General features: G+C 54.3%; 1 protein-coding gene across 2 annotated transcripts; it reads left to right on the forward strand.

Annotated features, from left to right (window-relative positions):
- The first annotated feature begins 1,613 nt into the window (after nucleotides 1-1,613).
- DLX1 (distal-less homeobox 1) lies at nucleotides 1,614-6,577 on the forward strand. 2 transcript variants are annotated; one of them, XM_019021664.3, is made up of 4 exons: nucleotides 1,614-1,784; nucleotides 2,215-2,893; nucleotides 3,558-3,757; nucleotides 4,907-6,577. In XM_019021664.3, exons 2-4 carry the CDS (start codon nucleotides 2,581-2,583, stop codon nucleotides 5,159-5,161), a joined length of 768 nt encoding a protein of 255 aa, XP_018877209.1. In that variant the 5' UTR covers nucleotides 1,614-1,784; nucleotides 2,215-2,580; the 3' UTR covers nucleotides 5,162-6,577. The 2 variants fall into 2 exon arrangements, with proteins under 2 accessions (XP_018877209.1, XP_018877210.1); XM_019021665.3 differs by lacking the exons at nucleotides 1,614-1,784; nucleotides 3,558-3,757 and having other exon boundaries at nucleotides 1,791-2,893; nucleotides 4,907-4,983.
- The last annotated feature ends 8,753 nt before the right edge of the window (nucleotides 6,578-15,330 follow it).

Consider the following 15,330-nt stretch of genomic DNA (forward strand, 5'->3'; position numbering starts at 1 on the left):
GAGCACCCAAGAGACTGTCGCGATGTGCGGCCGTCTCTCCCCTTCCCCCACCTTGCAAGTCTCTGGAATACACTGTCCCTAGGCGGCCCGGCCGTCGGGTTTCCTCACGCCTTGCCCTGAGCTCCGGGAATTACCAATTCCGCTTTCCCCGGTCCCAACCCCGACCCCGCGCCCGCCGCGGCGATCACTTACTTGGGCAAGGCCCTCAGGGCACGCGCGAGAGACCTGGGGCCCGGCAGTATCCGAGCGACTGTGCTGGGCACACGGCATGGCACTCCATACCCTAAAACAGGCACTAGGAAGGAGCAATTAAAACCACAAGTGCGACACAGAAATCAGGACGAGCCGAGCGGCTCCCGGAGTTGCCTGGTGGCGGAATCATTAGCTGGCTGTTGCTACAAAGCCTCACCGTGTGGTTCGGTGATTAAGAAAAAAAAAAATCTTTTAAACGTTGGCAAACCCGTTATTGGTTTGGCGTATTGGGTTTTTTTTTCTTTTGCTTTTCTTTTTGCTCCAACCACGCTGCCTGAAATATTTCTGCCCCCAGCATTGTGCCCTTAAACCAAAGGAGAGGAATTCTGCGGGCAGCAGCAGCTGGTACAGAAGTTAAAAAAAAGAGAAACCCCCTCTACTAATATCTGTAACGACAGCACCGATGTAATTTGTTTTGAATGTTCATTTTTATTGGTGTTCCCTCTGCCAAAATGTGCTTGATTACAGAGGTTTGTCCTGTGATCATTGCACACTCCAGACAGGGGAAGGTGCAGCGATGAAGGTTCAGCTCAGGCCAGATCAAATCCCGGGCTGTTTAACGCTGAAAGGCTGCATGTTGCTATTAGTGTTAAATATATGGCTAATTATGCGTATGAAAATTAAACATCAGTGTTATGCTAATGGGGCGCCTTCAGCTGCGGATCTGAGCACTTGAGACTACCATTTAATCAAATGAATCAGTAACTAATACATCTGCACGTGTGAACTTTCACAAGATCATTTCCCCGTTCCCGTCACACCGCTAAATTTTGAAAGAAATAATTATCAACACTTTCTAATTACCTAACAAAGTAATTTGGGATTCACCATGGGGCTGGTGGGATGGGGAACCAACATCCACTTACAGCCAGGGTGGTGTACGCCACACCGCGAGGGGCTGGCTGTATTGGTAGTAGTGGCGATGGGGTGGGGGCTCTTGTGCACTTTTTTGTACCTAGCACCCCAGGAGACAGAAGGAGCAGCGGCAGATCTTGCCTCCACTAGCCCTGCCCCCTAGGCCTGGTGGCGCGCGCTTTGGCCACTGGAGGTGAGGAAGATCCTGGGTGGCAACGAGAGACGTCTACACATAGATAAGGGAGCCTACCACAGGCTTGGGTTTGCTGCGGGTTTCGGTGTCCCCCAGGGACTCCTAAACTCTGGAAGTCTCGCTAGACCTCAGGAGGCCGGAAAATAACCACCTGGCGTCGGTGGCTCCAGCAGATCTGAGCCCCTAGGCCCCCTGGGCTCCACGCTGAGCCGCGCTCTCGGGGCGAGTGAGCCCGGGGCTCTCCGCGCATGGGGAGTGGAGAAGGGAGGGGGAGGAGGAGGAAGGCTGGGAGGGAAAGAGGATGTGTGTGTTGGGGGAGGGGGCGGTGCAGCCGCCTTTCCTGGGAGGAGAAGCGCGGGTTCCTGGCTCTCCACGCGCACTGCTTTAATCAGACCCGTGCAGCCTCGAGCTGGAGTGGCCAGCTGGGCCTGGAGCAATGCGAGGGGGCCCCAGGGAGCGACAGCGGCGTTGGCGCAGCGGCCGAGTGAGTGAATTCGCAGGGAGGGCCCCTAAGCCCCGACTCCAGGGATGTGGCAGAGTGTACCGGGGAGGCGCGGCCGGATGGGCGCTGCGCTAGGCACAAGGCTCTTAGGAGAACCTCTGTCTGTTGGCCGCCTCGGGCGCCGCCAGTGCGCGACTCCGCGCTCCAGAGGCAGAGGTCAGGCTCCTCCTGAGCCGCCCTAGCTCTGCGCCGAACTGAGTGGCAGCGACGAGAAGCGGTCCCGGGTGTCCGGTGTTAGGGACCGCTGAAGGGTGGGGACAGTGGTAGGGGGGCGGCGGCGCGAAGCCGCTGGTTGCTTCCTGGGGAGGAAAGCGCGCGAGGGAGGCGGGAGGCCGATGAGCCGCGGGCCGCAGGGGCCCCGGCGCAGACGCCGCAGCCCATTGTGCTTCCTGCCCGGCGCGCTCTGTTGCAGAGGAGCCCCGGCCGGGAAGTGTGGATGCGTCTCCCCAGAGGCCGGGCCGCCTCGCCCGCTCTAGTCCAGCGGAGCCCGAGCGCCTCGGACCAATCCCCAGTGATTATGCAAGACAGCGGACCAATCAGCTCCGCCAGCTCATGAATATTTATGACCTTGGCTGAGTCAAAGCTTTGAACCGAGTTTGGGGAGCTCAGCAGCATCATGCTTAGACTTTTCAAAGAGACAAACTCCATTTTCTTATGAATGGAAAGTGAAAACCCCTGTTCCGCTTAAATTGGGTTCCTTCCTGTCCTGAGAAACATAGAGACCCCCAAAAGGGAAGCAGAGGAGAGAAAGTCCCACACCCAGACCCCGCGAGAAGAGATGACCATGACCACCATGCCAGAAAGTCTCAACAGCCCCGTGTCGGGCAAGGCGGTGTTTATGGAGTTTGGGCCGCCCAACCAGCAAATGTCTCCTTCTCCCATGTCCCACGGGCACTACTCCATGCACTGTTTACACTCGGCGGGCCATTCGCAGCCCGACGGCGCCTACAGCTCAGCCTCGTCCTTCTCCCGACCGCTGGGCTACCCCTACGTCAACTCGGTCAGCAGCCACGCATCCAGCCCCTACATCAGTTCGGTGCAGTCCTACCCGGGCAGCGCCAGCCTCGCCCAGAGCCGCCTGGAGGACCCAGGTACGTGCGCTTGCCAGGGAGAGGGAGAGGAGGAGGTACAAGGGAGAGAGGGAAAGAAGGAGCGGGGGAGAAGAGGAGAGGGAGAGAGAGAGAAAGAGAAGAGAGGAGAGCGAGGTGGGGTGGGGGTGGGGAGGGCGCGGGAGCAGTGGAGGTTTCGAATATCAATCTATAAGATCCTTGTCACAGCAAATAAATTTTTAAAAAAATTCCCTCAATTTGCAACTATCCAGCAAAGGATAAATCCCAGAGCGTCTCCTGGCACTGGCTGGGCCTCTGGGCGGCTCGGTGTGCAGAGCACACAATGCCCCGCTGGAAAACAGAAACCCACATGTGCACGTATTAGTCTCGGTAATTATTTATTGCGTAGCGCTATAAACAATGTATGCAATTAAGGGTAATTAAACCTCAACTACCGCCTGCAAAAATAGCAAACTTTCCCTGCAAAGGCAGGAGCTGCGCTCCTGGGAACGGCTCTATCCCTCCTGCAGCGGCCCGGGACAGGCCCTCGGATTTTGGGGGACCCTTCCCTGGCTTTCAGAGTTTCTTGAACGTTCTCTCCCTGGTGCTGCCTCCGCCACCCTTCGGTAGCCACTCGCTCTCGTCTGTTCGCACTAAAGGCGGCCCCTCGTATTAACAACGGGCCTTACTTCTGCTGTCCCTCCAGGGGCGGACTCGGAGAAGAGCACGGTGGTGGAAGGCGGTGAAGTGCGCTTCAATGGCAAGGGAAAAAAGATCCGTAAACCCAGGACGATTTATTCCAGTTTGCAGTTGCAGGCTTTGAACCGGAGGTTCCAGCAAACTCAGTACCTAGCTCTGCCGGAGAGGGCGGAGCTCGCGGCCTCTTTGGGACTCACACAGACTCAGGTACCTCGCCGCTGCCGCTCCGTTCCGCCACGCAGGCTTTCCGCGGCCGGCCTGCGCCCGGGTCTTCATTTGTTGCTCGCTGGGACTCAGGGTCGGGGTGTCACTGTGTGTATGTGTTTGTGTCCACCCCTGGCTCTCAGCGTGTCTCCTTCCTCCCTCATTCCCTCTGCCCTAGCTCTGTCACTGCTCTCGGTATCCCGAGCTGCCTGCCGCCCGGCCCTCTGTCCCTGGACAATCTGATTAGGGCGCAGGAAGGATTTCCCCAGACGTTTTGTTTGGGAACTCTGAGGTCACACGTGCCTAAACAACTGGAACAATAGACTCCGGGCTTAATCCCTCCTCTGCCTTTAAATTGTGTGACTAATCACTCGGGGCCTGGGTCCGCGCCTCAGCCTCCCTCCTCCTCCTCCTTCTCACCGGTTGGGGGTGGGGGGAGATCCTTTCCTCCGCCCTCTCACCTCTCAAGTCCCAGACCTTAGAGAAGAAACGGGACCTTCCTTCCCGGCTTTCTGTAAGACTCCGGGGAGCCCGTGAGCGTTCCTGACGGCGGCGGGCGCGGGTTTCCGACGTCCGGTCCGGGATTTGGAGCAGAGCTGGAGAAAGCAAACAGACCCTAGGGCAAGAATGGTTTTGAATCCAAAGAAAAGTTCAGCAAAACCTTGAGGCCTCCTTAGTCCGTCCCAACTCAAGGGCAGAAAAGATGGCGCATAGAAAAGTTGGGTCGCGTTGCAAATAAATTTCCTCCACTCCTTCCTAGGTTTTCGATTCTTTTTATTGATGTTGATATTGGAATTGCTGGCTCGGTGTTATGCAGGCGCTGTATCTTCCGCAGGCGGTAGCCACGGTCGGACTGAGCCCCTGGCAGGCTAAGGCCTGGATCCCGGTTCTCCCCTCATCACAACTCCTCCCTGGCTCTCTGAGAGCTGCCCCCGTGGGCTGACGGCGGCGGGCGGTTCGACCTTCGAGCCTTTGGCTCTTATGGGGGAAGGGAGGAAGGAGGGATGTCTCTGCTTCTCTGGCAGGGAGCTGCCAGCTGGCGCAGGGTTGGGAGGTCCTATCTCTGCTGTTCTGCGGTCCCTTTTTTCCTCCCTGTGACCTAGGTAGGCTCAGTGGTCCCAGCCTGAGTCACGTTGTTGTCCGCTCTTGCAGGTCAAGATCTGGTTCCAAAACAAGCGATCCAAGTTCAAGAAGCTGATGAAGCAGGGTGGGGCGGCTCTGGAGGGTAGTGCGTTGGCCAACGGTCGGGCCCTGTCTGCTGGCTCCCCACCCGTGCCGCCCGGCTGGAACCCTAACTCTTCATCCGGGAAGGGCTCAGGCGGAAACGCGGGCTCCTATATCCCCACCTACACATCGTGGTACCCTTCAGCGCACCAAGAAGCTATGCAGCAACCCCAACTTATGTGAGGTTGCCCGCCCGTCTCCTTCTTGTCTCCCCGGCCCAGGTCCCTCCCGCCTCCAGGTCCATCTATCCCGTCCGGAAAAGAAGGACCCAGAGGGAAGAAGGAACAGTGGAGGCGGGACGCCCTCCATCTCCTCGGAGCCCCGCGAGGTCCGGCCCAGCAACTTCCCGGCATCCGCGCTCTAGCCTGAACCCTGGCCTGGGCCGAGCAGTGGCAGCAGAGAGTGGCCTCGGAGGGAAGCCACTGCCACCTGAGACAGCCCAAGCAGCAAGATAAACCCGCTCCACCCGACCCGCCGACCTTCAGCTTTGTGGGACTATCAGGAAAAAACAAAACAAAAACAAAATGTAGAAAAAGCAAAAGCTCTTTTCTGTCCTGTCAGTCTCCTGTCTCCTTTTGCTCTGTCTGTGCGCTGGTAAAGTCCAGGTCCTCATCCGTCCGCTGTCCTCATTCTGCGGCCTCAGCAAAAAGCCACAAGATCTGAGCGGCCCGGGTCCTGCCCGGCTGACCATCTCCGGATCCTGGGACACTCTGCCTGACCATCTGTGTAGCTGGTGTGGGAATCTGGGGGCATTGGAGGGAGGGGGTTTTATTTATTGAGAAATGGACTTCGCCTGAGGCTGTTTGCCAATTCAAGGTTCTGCTGGGCGCAAGGAACGCACTGTTCAAACGCACTGTTTACTATAAGCGCACGGGGAGAAACGAATAAGGAGGACGTGGTGATTTTTAATTTATACAGTAACTTTTGTACTTCTCTGGTATGGAGAGTTTGGAGCCGAATGATTTGCATTTTTTACATGTCCGACATTATTTAATAAATAATTTTTAAAAGAAAAGAACGATACATGAAGCCAACATGATTTTCTCATTTCGGGAGGAACTCTGTTGCTTCGCCTGGACAAGAAGGAAAATGCTGATTTCCTCCTTGGGTAGAAAGACGGAGCGAGGGCAAATGGGGAGTAGAGAGAAAACAGGCGAGAACAAGCACTCTAATTCCAGTGGGCTTTAAAATAAGACAAAATCAGCTTTACAACAATCCCTAGAAGCTCGACCACAGAATAATGCCAGTCACCACCCTGAACGCACAATCTCCAGTGCAGGATCTAATGACTGTACATATTATTGTTATTATTATTATTGTTATTATTGTTGTTCTGTAAACATGTTGCACAAGCTTAGCCTTTTTGCATTCTGTTGTGTGTGGCTGTAAAACCCCATGCTTTGTGAAATGGGAATCTTGACATTTTTCTTGTGAAATTTGGAAAATGTGATCAATTGAAATCAACTGTGTTTTGTGTTCTCTATGTCAAAGTTTAGTTTTATATTGAGAATGTTAACTTATTGCTTTGTATCTTGGGAAAAAACTTTGTAAATAAGTTATAAAGTTTCTTTGAGACAGTAAAATTATGATTTCTTGAAAGAACTGCTCTCTTGTGCTGTGTGAGGCTGTGCCAGGGGGCCAGGCCAGGTTCCCGCCTCTGGAGACAGTTCATACAGGGTCAGCGACTTATCAACTTATCGGTGATAGAATGGAGACCCTGTACCCCAGAAACACCAGGGTATCGTCAGAGGCCTGTGAGGTGCCCCATTGGGCTTTTTCTTCCTGCCTTGCTCCATTGACCCCCAAGGTGTCTGATTCCTACCTGAATTGGAAGGGTAAGGAGAGAATGCCTGGCGAGGGTTCCCCAGGAAGGGGGCTCAGGAACAGGTGCATCAGGGCAGGGCTGACGCTCAGGAACCAAAAGGATGTTGAAGACCGGCTGAGAGGAGATGAAGTCAGAGTTCAAAGTCAGCCGGCCAGGACGATTTCAGTTTTTCCCACACCCAGCCAGCTCTTGGGAGGCCGGGAGGTTGGGAGGCTGAGAGGCCTGAAAGCAGAGACACTGCTTTGCCTCTAGCCTTCCTCCGGATCAGGCCTCCCTGCTTTTGCATGCCCGGAGGCGCTGCATTCCGTCGCGGAAAAGTCGCAGCCAGACGCCAAGCAGGGGCCCGGAAAGACACGTCTGTCAGACTGTCCCTCTATCAATCAGTGCGCTCCAGGGGACAGGGCACAGTCCCAGGCAGCCACCCTGGGAGCTCCACAGTGAGAAAGGCAGGTTCCTGCCTAATGATCCGGGGCCTTTCTCTGCACCTCACAGAAATGGAGGTGCTAAGGAAAGGGTGGCTGACTCTTTGGAACCCCAAAATCTGACCAAAGTCAAGCACACCACTCCCACCTCATCCCAGTCCGAAAGTCCCAAGGCCAGGCCCTTATGGGAGCACCTCTAGTGAAGCGCTTGCTCAGATTAGTTTCCTCCAGAGGAACATGGGCTTCAAGGGACTAGAACCAGATTGGTTCCCTTCTCGTGGCCCTGCGGCCCAGCCCAGCCCCAACCCCAACCCCAGATCCCGCAGCCGAGCCGAGGCAGTCCCGGAGAGCTGCGGGCCCAGACAGGCTGCCAAGCGCTATTCCTACTTCTCCCGCACTCGCCTTCCAGCGCTGCTGCCCGCGGGAGCTGGCCCTCCACCTTTGGGGGGTCTTTTCAGGCGCGCGGTGGGGAGCAGAGCCCGGAAGGCAGTGATCTGTGTTGTGACAAGCACCCATTTTTCAATTGGTGCTGGTGAAAGATCAGATGCGCCAGGCTCTTCCGACGCCCTTTGGGAAGGGGAGGAGGAAGTGGTGGGGCTGCTGGGGGTGGGGGGAGGCGGTGTGATGGAAGCAGGGAAAGTAGTCGGGGGTGGGGGAATGATGCCGGGGACCTCCAAGCCCCTTCCAGGCCTGAGATTGGGACTTCTCCGCAGCACCTAGAAGAACCAGCGCTGATGGGAGAGATCAGACCTCAGAAACCAGGATATGGGCAGTCAGATGGGCCTCAAAGCTGAGGAAAGAATGAATTTCCCAGCTCCCGCGCGGGGTAGAGGGTCTTCCTAGGTTCAGTTTCCCCTAGGAGATGTGACTTTGCTAGTGCGAAGATTTCTGTCCGGCATCTGACTCAGGTCCCCCAGACGGCAGCTAGGGCCCAATGCCTCAAGCTACAGGCAAAAATCTGTTTGGTCAAGCGGATTGTAATACTTTGAGATATTAGCTTATACTAATTTAATAATCTCTTGCTAACAGTTCAAATAGAGAAATTATTAGTTTTAGCTCAACGAAAACGGTCTTTAGTTAGGCTTTATTATAATTATAAGCGGTTGTACTTCTAAAAAATGTTAATCTCAATATAGGCCTAATTAATGCTGCCTTGTTACTGACAAGTAGTTCATCAAATATCTGATTCAAAGATTTTCATAATGAGTATATTAATTAAACTATGAATAATCTAAAGGTGGTTATATTTAAACAATACCTCATTATAATGATTAAATACTGATTTCGAATATTATGTCTTAACAATTGTCACTTAGAAAACACAACCTTTCCTTATGTATGAGTCTGTAATGGCAAAATGCAATTTTGGGATTTTTTTCCCTTGTTCAAAAAATGTGAACCTCATTTTAAAACACTTCTGAAATAGGTTACACACAGCTTAATGATTATCAAAATGACTCTTTTCTGCAAAAAAAGACCCCAAAGTGCGCGTACAGCTGCAAACCCAAGAGGGTCAGCATCATTTCACTGTATTCTCTTCTTGATTACAAGCCGGGCCCATCAAACACAACATAATTACAGTAATTTCAGGTTTATTTATTCTAATGCAGTTTCCCCATCTCTCTGGTAATTATGAGCAATTTTTTCGCCCAGGGAATCTTTTTGCATTAACAAAAGAGATAACGCACTGAAAGCCAAATTTGCTGTGCATTGAGAAAAGGAAAAAAAAAATCAAATAGGTGCGAGCTGCCATCTCTGCAATTCTCTGGTACCGGAGCCGGCAAATTGCTTGCAGGTGTATGGAGCAAGCTTGTCAATGGCCAGGCCTCCAAATTAGCAAATGCACAGCAGCAAAGTAATGAAGACAGACTTAGCAAAATTGCCAAACAACAGATATCCCTTTAATATCTTCTCTCACCCACACTAGCTCTAAAAAGGGGTAGGGGTAGGGACAGAAGCAACAGTCCCCAGCCCCCTCCTCACTGGTCTTGGCTTTCAGGAGCCTGGAGGGGCTGGGTAGCCTTGTGAGTGGTAATCTAATTGTGGGAGAACTCAGATCTTAAATCGAGGCACTATTTAAAAATATAAAACTGGAAACGTTTATAGTTCACAGCTTTTCCTCTCTGATCATTATGTTTTATTTTTATTTCTTTCTTCTGGAAATCTGCACCTGGGCTGGGTTAGGTATAATAGCTCTTCAGCCTTCTTGATTCTGTACGAGTTTTTAGAGCCACAAGAAGTTTTAAGATTCCCCCCACCTATATGCACAGAAGTGTGAATTTATTCATAGAGAGTCATCTGATGTAGAAACTAACTGAATCTTTCACCTTGAAGAAATTGTCAATTTCTGTCACCCCAGGAAAGGTAGGTCTGTGCGCTGGATGTGGAACCCGAGATACTAGATCAAGAAAAATTGGGAGCAAAGAAGCAACCCAGGCTTCCTGGCTTTAAATCTTTATCCTGGTATCCATCTCTTCCTTTCTGTATCTTTTATAAACTGATTTCAGAAATTACCTGGTTTTTGTCATCCCACCGCCTGGATTAAACACCCTTGAAATTATAGGCTAAGCAAACTTTTCTGCTCTTCATCACACATGGCCATAGGAACCTCCATCAAATGCAGTACAGAGGGCGAGGGTCCTTCCCTCCCATGCCTCAGAGAAATCCTCCTCCGGTCTCCAGCTCCACAACAAACCCCTAGCTCCAGCGTAGACAGACAAACGGCTGCAAAAAGTGCCTTCCCCAGGCTCAAGAAACATGTCACCCCCACCCACCGCTTTCCTACCCCCTCCCTCATCCCCCAATCTTCGAGGATTAACACTTCCTGAAACATCAAGTGTTTTTATAAAAAGGAAAAAAATAATCCTGACATCGCTGACAAGAAGTTTTGATGGAAGAATTAGCTGGTGCATACATAATCACTCCCCCACCCTCCTACTCCCGGAGCGGGAGCCACGGCGGCGGGCGCAGCGCAGCCTTCCAACCCTCTGAAAAATGAAACCGGTTTCCACCCTTACCTTCTTCAGTGTCAATTTCAGATAATCTGGACACACACTCTTTGCTACATCAAATCAAAAGGGTCGAAAGCAGCTTTTGGCTGGGAGAATAACGGGAAAGAAAAATCAAAAAAGAAAAAAGGGAAAAAAAGGAAAAATAGAAAAATACAAAACCGACCAAACCAGAGTAAAACAAAACCAGAAAACCAAAAACAATCCCCCAGACCCATCCTCCTATCTTGAGAGTAAAGAGTGGAAAGAGGTCCCCAGGACCAGGCGCCTCAGAGCGCCGCAGGCTTTTTGCAGCGCTGCGCTTGCAGAATAGGACTGAAATTTTCGGCTATATAGCCTCTGTCTTTATAGCTGATGAAAAAAATTGCAGATTATTAGCATAAATGTTTACTCTTCATTACGCTGATGACATTGTGCACTCGAGATCTTGGTAATCTTTGGGAAAATTATGAGTAATTTTTAAAAATTTTAAAGCAGCAGCAGTTACCATGCAATTCAGGCTAATTCTGCGTAGGCTCCGAACGGATATAATTATCGAGGAGTCAAGATGTTATGCTAAAAACTATGCATTGATATTCCCATTTATTATGTACATACAACTTTGACAATGTTGATGCTTGAAATAGCAGGAAATTGTCTTGCGCAAAAATTACAGTCCATATTAGGACATCTGAAATTGCGAAGAATTATATAGTAATTGCAGGCTTTCAGATGGGAGAGCCAGAATGCTCAAACTAGTGCAAATGTGGATAAAATTACAGATCAGAGCAAAAATTAGGGAAAAAGGGGGTCTGGGATTTTTCAGGTTGGCTATAGGATTCCGGAAGTTTCTAATGCCACATGATTGCTGCAGCTTTAGGGGAGACATTCATGCCTCAAATAGAGCATTGGCCAGGGTGGCTTTAATTGAATTTCTTGGGCTTTTTCTTTTAATAGGGGCGAATGAGGAAATTGGCCACCCAAGGCAAATTTTCACTGTCCTCCCGTGAACGTGCCGAGGACAGAATCCTTTTCCCCGCGTACCTGCTCTCCCCAGTTGAATGCCCGGGAGGCCCCGAGGGGCTCCCCACCCCAAAAGCAGCAACTGAGAAAGTGACTGAACCGGATACCCCCTCCTGCCACCTCCTCCTTTCTTTTTCTTTCCTGTTCCCCCCTCCTCCTTCCTTCGGCCCCATTCCCGGATTCTGGCAAACCCCTCCACAGTGCAGCCGGGCCGGGCCCCGGGATGGGCAGGCCGGGCCCAGGGGGCGGGGGGGGGGGGGGCGGGATGATGGGGGAGCTGGCTGACTGTGCTGTCGGTGCCAGGCGGGGAGCATCTCGGGAGATGCCCAGGGCGGTTTTGGGAAGGTGGGACGTGGAGGGTAGGAGCGGAGGGTCGGACTGTCCCGCCCCGCGACCGCCTAGGCTCTTCTTTTGTCTCTGTCGCCTGGAGATAGCGTCCCCCCACCTCCCAAACATTCACTTCCCACTTGGGCGGCGCTTCTCTCGGGAACCGAGGCACCCTGCGACTTTAAGAAGCCGAGGCCAGACCCGCGGAGGGAGGGGGCGGGGCGGGGGCTGCCCCCTGGGCGGGGAGCGCGGTGGCGCCCGGCGGGAGAAGCCGACTGGAGCGCGGCCACCGCTCGGAGCTGCAGTGACTCAGTCGGGTTCTCCGGCCAGAAGTCCCCATTGTTCCGGGAGCGATGATTTCACCTCCCGGGTGTCCGAGACTCCTGGACCGCAATCGGGACGGAGAAGCGGCAGCGTGGGCAGCCTGCCACGTTTGCTCCGTGCGGGCCCCAGTCTGTCCCCCGGGGTCACCCGAGCGTGCTCCAAGTCCAGTCCTTTCGCCGTCGCTTCTCCTGCCCCGAAGTTGTAATCCTCTGCCCAGCACCCCCGACCCGCCTCGTGGGCCGGTTCTGCACCTTCTTCCACTCGGCACCCGACCCTCGGCCCCCATCTCCTAGCCCGGGACCCGACTCGACTGGGGACCCGACTCGACTGGGGACCCTCCCCAAAAGGGCCTCTTTCGGAGCGCTGCCACGCAGCCCGCAAACTGCCGGGACACTGCAGCTTGTGCGCTCTGGCCCGGGAGGACTAGTGGGGGAGCCGGAGAGGCCGAGGGAAGAAAGGTCTGTCTGGAGGCTGTCTGCGTTCTTGGCGTGGAGGCGCCGAGCTGCTCCTCCAAGACCTGCCTGCACTTTCTTTTCCTGAAACAGTCTCCCCGCCCCGCCCAGCATCAGGCCGCAGGGCGGAATGTAACATCTTGTAATGCGGCAATCACTGCCAAACCCGTCCCCGCGAGGGGAACTCCCGCGGGGGGAAGGGAGATCGGAGGGATGTGGGGCCTCAGCATCCGCCTTCACTGGTGTGTGTGGGGGCGGGGGTGGTGTGGGCTGGCGGCGGCGTGCCTGGCAGATCCTGGGTGGGGAGGGAAGGGAAAGGTCGGCCAGGGGGAGGCTTCCCTGGGGCTGCTTTGGGTGTTAGGATCCTGCTAGAGGCCGCCAGTCCCCGCAGGACCTAGTGCCCTAGCGCCAAGGCTGGAAGTAACGGGGCCCCCAGGATAGCGCCCCATCCTACAGCTTCTAGGATTCCTGGACCCCAAAGTTGAATTAGAAGGGAAAGGACCTATCTGTATTTTTGGAGGAGGAGAGGATCTGTAGCTTAATTCTCAAAGGAGCCGACCCTAAACAGGTTAAAGCCACTGATGATCGCTGTTCCATGGAGGGAAAGGAGCGGGCTTGTGACTTTTGAGCGAGTTCGGGGGACGCCAGGAGTGGGGGAGTTGCACTCGAGTTTTACTGCCCGTAAGAACGACTTTTTGAGAGGGGACGGGGCTTCTTGCTCCCGGACATTGTTCTCTTGGGCGGAGGGGACCACTTCAGAGCTTCTCTTTGCACTCGCCTCTTCTGCCCCTCGTCTTCTACCACGGAACTGTTTGTAAACAAAGTTCCAGTCTTCCCCCGCTCTCTCCGCCTCCACCAAACCGGTATTTCTCCCAAATTCGCTCCATCAGTCTGGGATCGTTACACAGGGCGGATATTCACAATTTTCACAAGTGATCCTGAAAGAAGGCCTAGGGGAAGCCTCCTAAACGGTCCCACATTGCAGTAGGGCTGGTGAGGCCTGGGATCCATTCTCTCTCTTTTCTGCCCTTCCCATCCTGGAGTCTCGGGGCCGGCGGCGGGAATTCCGCGCAGCCGGAGGGGGGTCTGCGCCCAGCGGAGAGCCGTGCTGGGGCGAGGTGGCTGTGGGCAGAGCGTGCACCGGGGTTGCGGGGAGAAGGGGATTGAAGGGGCGGGGGGCGCGGGAGTACCTGGGCGGCAGGCAGTTGGCCCTGGAGCTCAGTGCCCGCGTTCTGCCTGAGTTGGGAGAGCCCTGACAGAGGGTGGAGCGGAGAGGGCCGTGCACCCCTCACTCTTCAGCTTCCCTCCCCCTGCTTCCCAGCGCTTGTCATATCCTGTCTCTGGTCTGATATTTCACGCGAGCAATTGGAAGGAGATTACAATGGAGATTTATGTGTGTTCTGAGCACTGCTAGTTTCCCAGCGTAGAGAGCCGAGATCGCTGCTTCCCATTTCCATTTTTCATTCGCGCGTTGGGGAGCTCAGTAGAGCACGGGGGGAGCGTGTCTGCGCGGCGGCGGGCTGATCACAGGACTCCGCGTCTCCGGGCGGGCCGGGAGACTGTGAGAAAGGCTTGCCAGCGCGTCGCCCCCGGCGGGGCTGGAGCCGGCCCCCGCCTCCAGGAGCCAGGCTTTGTTTCCTCCCTTGCCTACCCCTCCCCCTTTCCGCCCCCTCATTTCTGGGACCTGGGCGCGTCCTTGCAACCCCTTCTCTTTGCCCTTCTCTTGGTCTGCGGAAACACCCCCTTCCTCTGGCCCCTTCACCCTCCTGCTCTCGGCTTCGCAGGCTACCTGGGGAAAGGCCCACCGTGGCCCGGCCCGACCCTGTCGTCACTGGGTGCCGGGTAAGGTGACTCCGGCGAGTCTGTGGGGCCTCAGCCCACCCCGGAGCTGGGAGCTCCCGCCCTCCCGACTCCCAGGCTTGGCTCATGCCAAGGCCTGTTGCGTGATTCCAACTTGGGCTGACATTCCCTGCCCCGGGCTCTCCAGCGTAGGCCTCTTAATCATCTTGTCTGCTGCAGATCCTCGACACCAGCCAATTTACTGCCCGTCTCTCCCCGCTGGTTTCGGGAGGAGGGAGGGGAGTGCGTGCAAAGGAGGGGAGGGCACAGTCACCCTCAGGAGGAAGGCTGGCACCAGTTAGTGGCACTAAAAAAAAAACCCCACAGAATTTGGAGCTGGGGTGCGGGTGGTGGACAGGGATGGGGGTCTGCCAGGCAGCGGTTGCTTAGGGAAACCCAGGATCATAGGTCAATGGGCTTCAACCCAGGCCTCCCTAGCCTGGGAAAACAATGCAAAAATGCAATGGGACACTGGATCGTGTAGCCTCCCTGCTTTTTCCAAAGCCGCAACTCTCTGGACCGCATGGTTGTAAACCAGACTCAGAGAAGGCCCCAAAGCAATCTGCTCAGAAAAGTCATGATTCTCCTCAGGATGATGCCACTGAGCCCAGAAAGTCACCTCCGCCCCGTGTCTGGTTTTGGCAGATAAGTTGAAGACACACAGCACAGATGGCCTCATCCTAGAGGAGACGAAGCCTGGACCTGGCAGGCGGGGCTCTGGCTGGCACCCAGCCCCTCTGCAGTAGGGGAGAGTCCCTTCAGAGGGCATGGCTGAGGTTCAAACCCCAGGTAGGAAGGGGCTCTCCCAGCCCCAGGATGCTGCTCTTCCACACAAGGTGAAGTTGGAAAGCCTCTGGGTAACTGTGGGTTTCATACCCCTCTCTGGGGGTAGTGAAAAAACAGTAATACTAAATATTAAATAGATATAATTTAGTGAGTTGTTACCATGTGCCAGGCACTGTTACACTGTTGCCTCATTAAATGCTCACAACTGCAAGCTATAGCTGTTAATATTTCTCCTATCTTACAGATCTGCAAACTGTAACACAGGGTGGTTAAATGGGTTCCCCAAGGTCACACAGTCAGTGATTGAAGCCAGGAAGCTTCCAACTGCGGGCCCTAGCACTTTCAGGGAAAGGCCCTAGCACTTTCA

Source organism: Gorilla gorilla, chromosome 11 (assembly GCF_029281585.2).
Source record: "Gorilla gorilla gorilla isolate KB3781 chromosome 11, NHGRI_mGorGor1-v2.1_pri, whole genome shotgun sequence".
Taxonomy (NCBI): domain Eukaryota; kingdom Metazoa; phylum Chordata; class Mammalia; order Primates; family Hominidae; genus Gorilla; species Gorilla gorilla.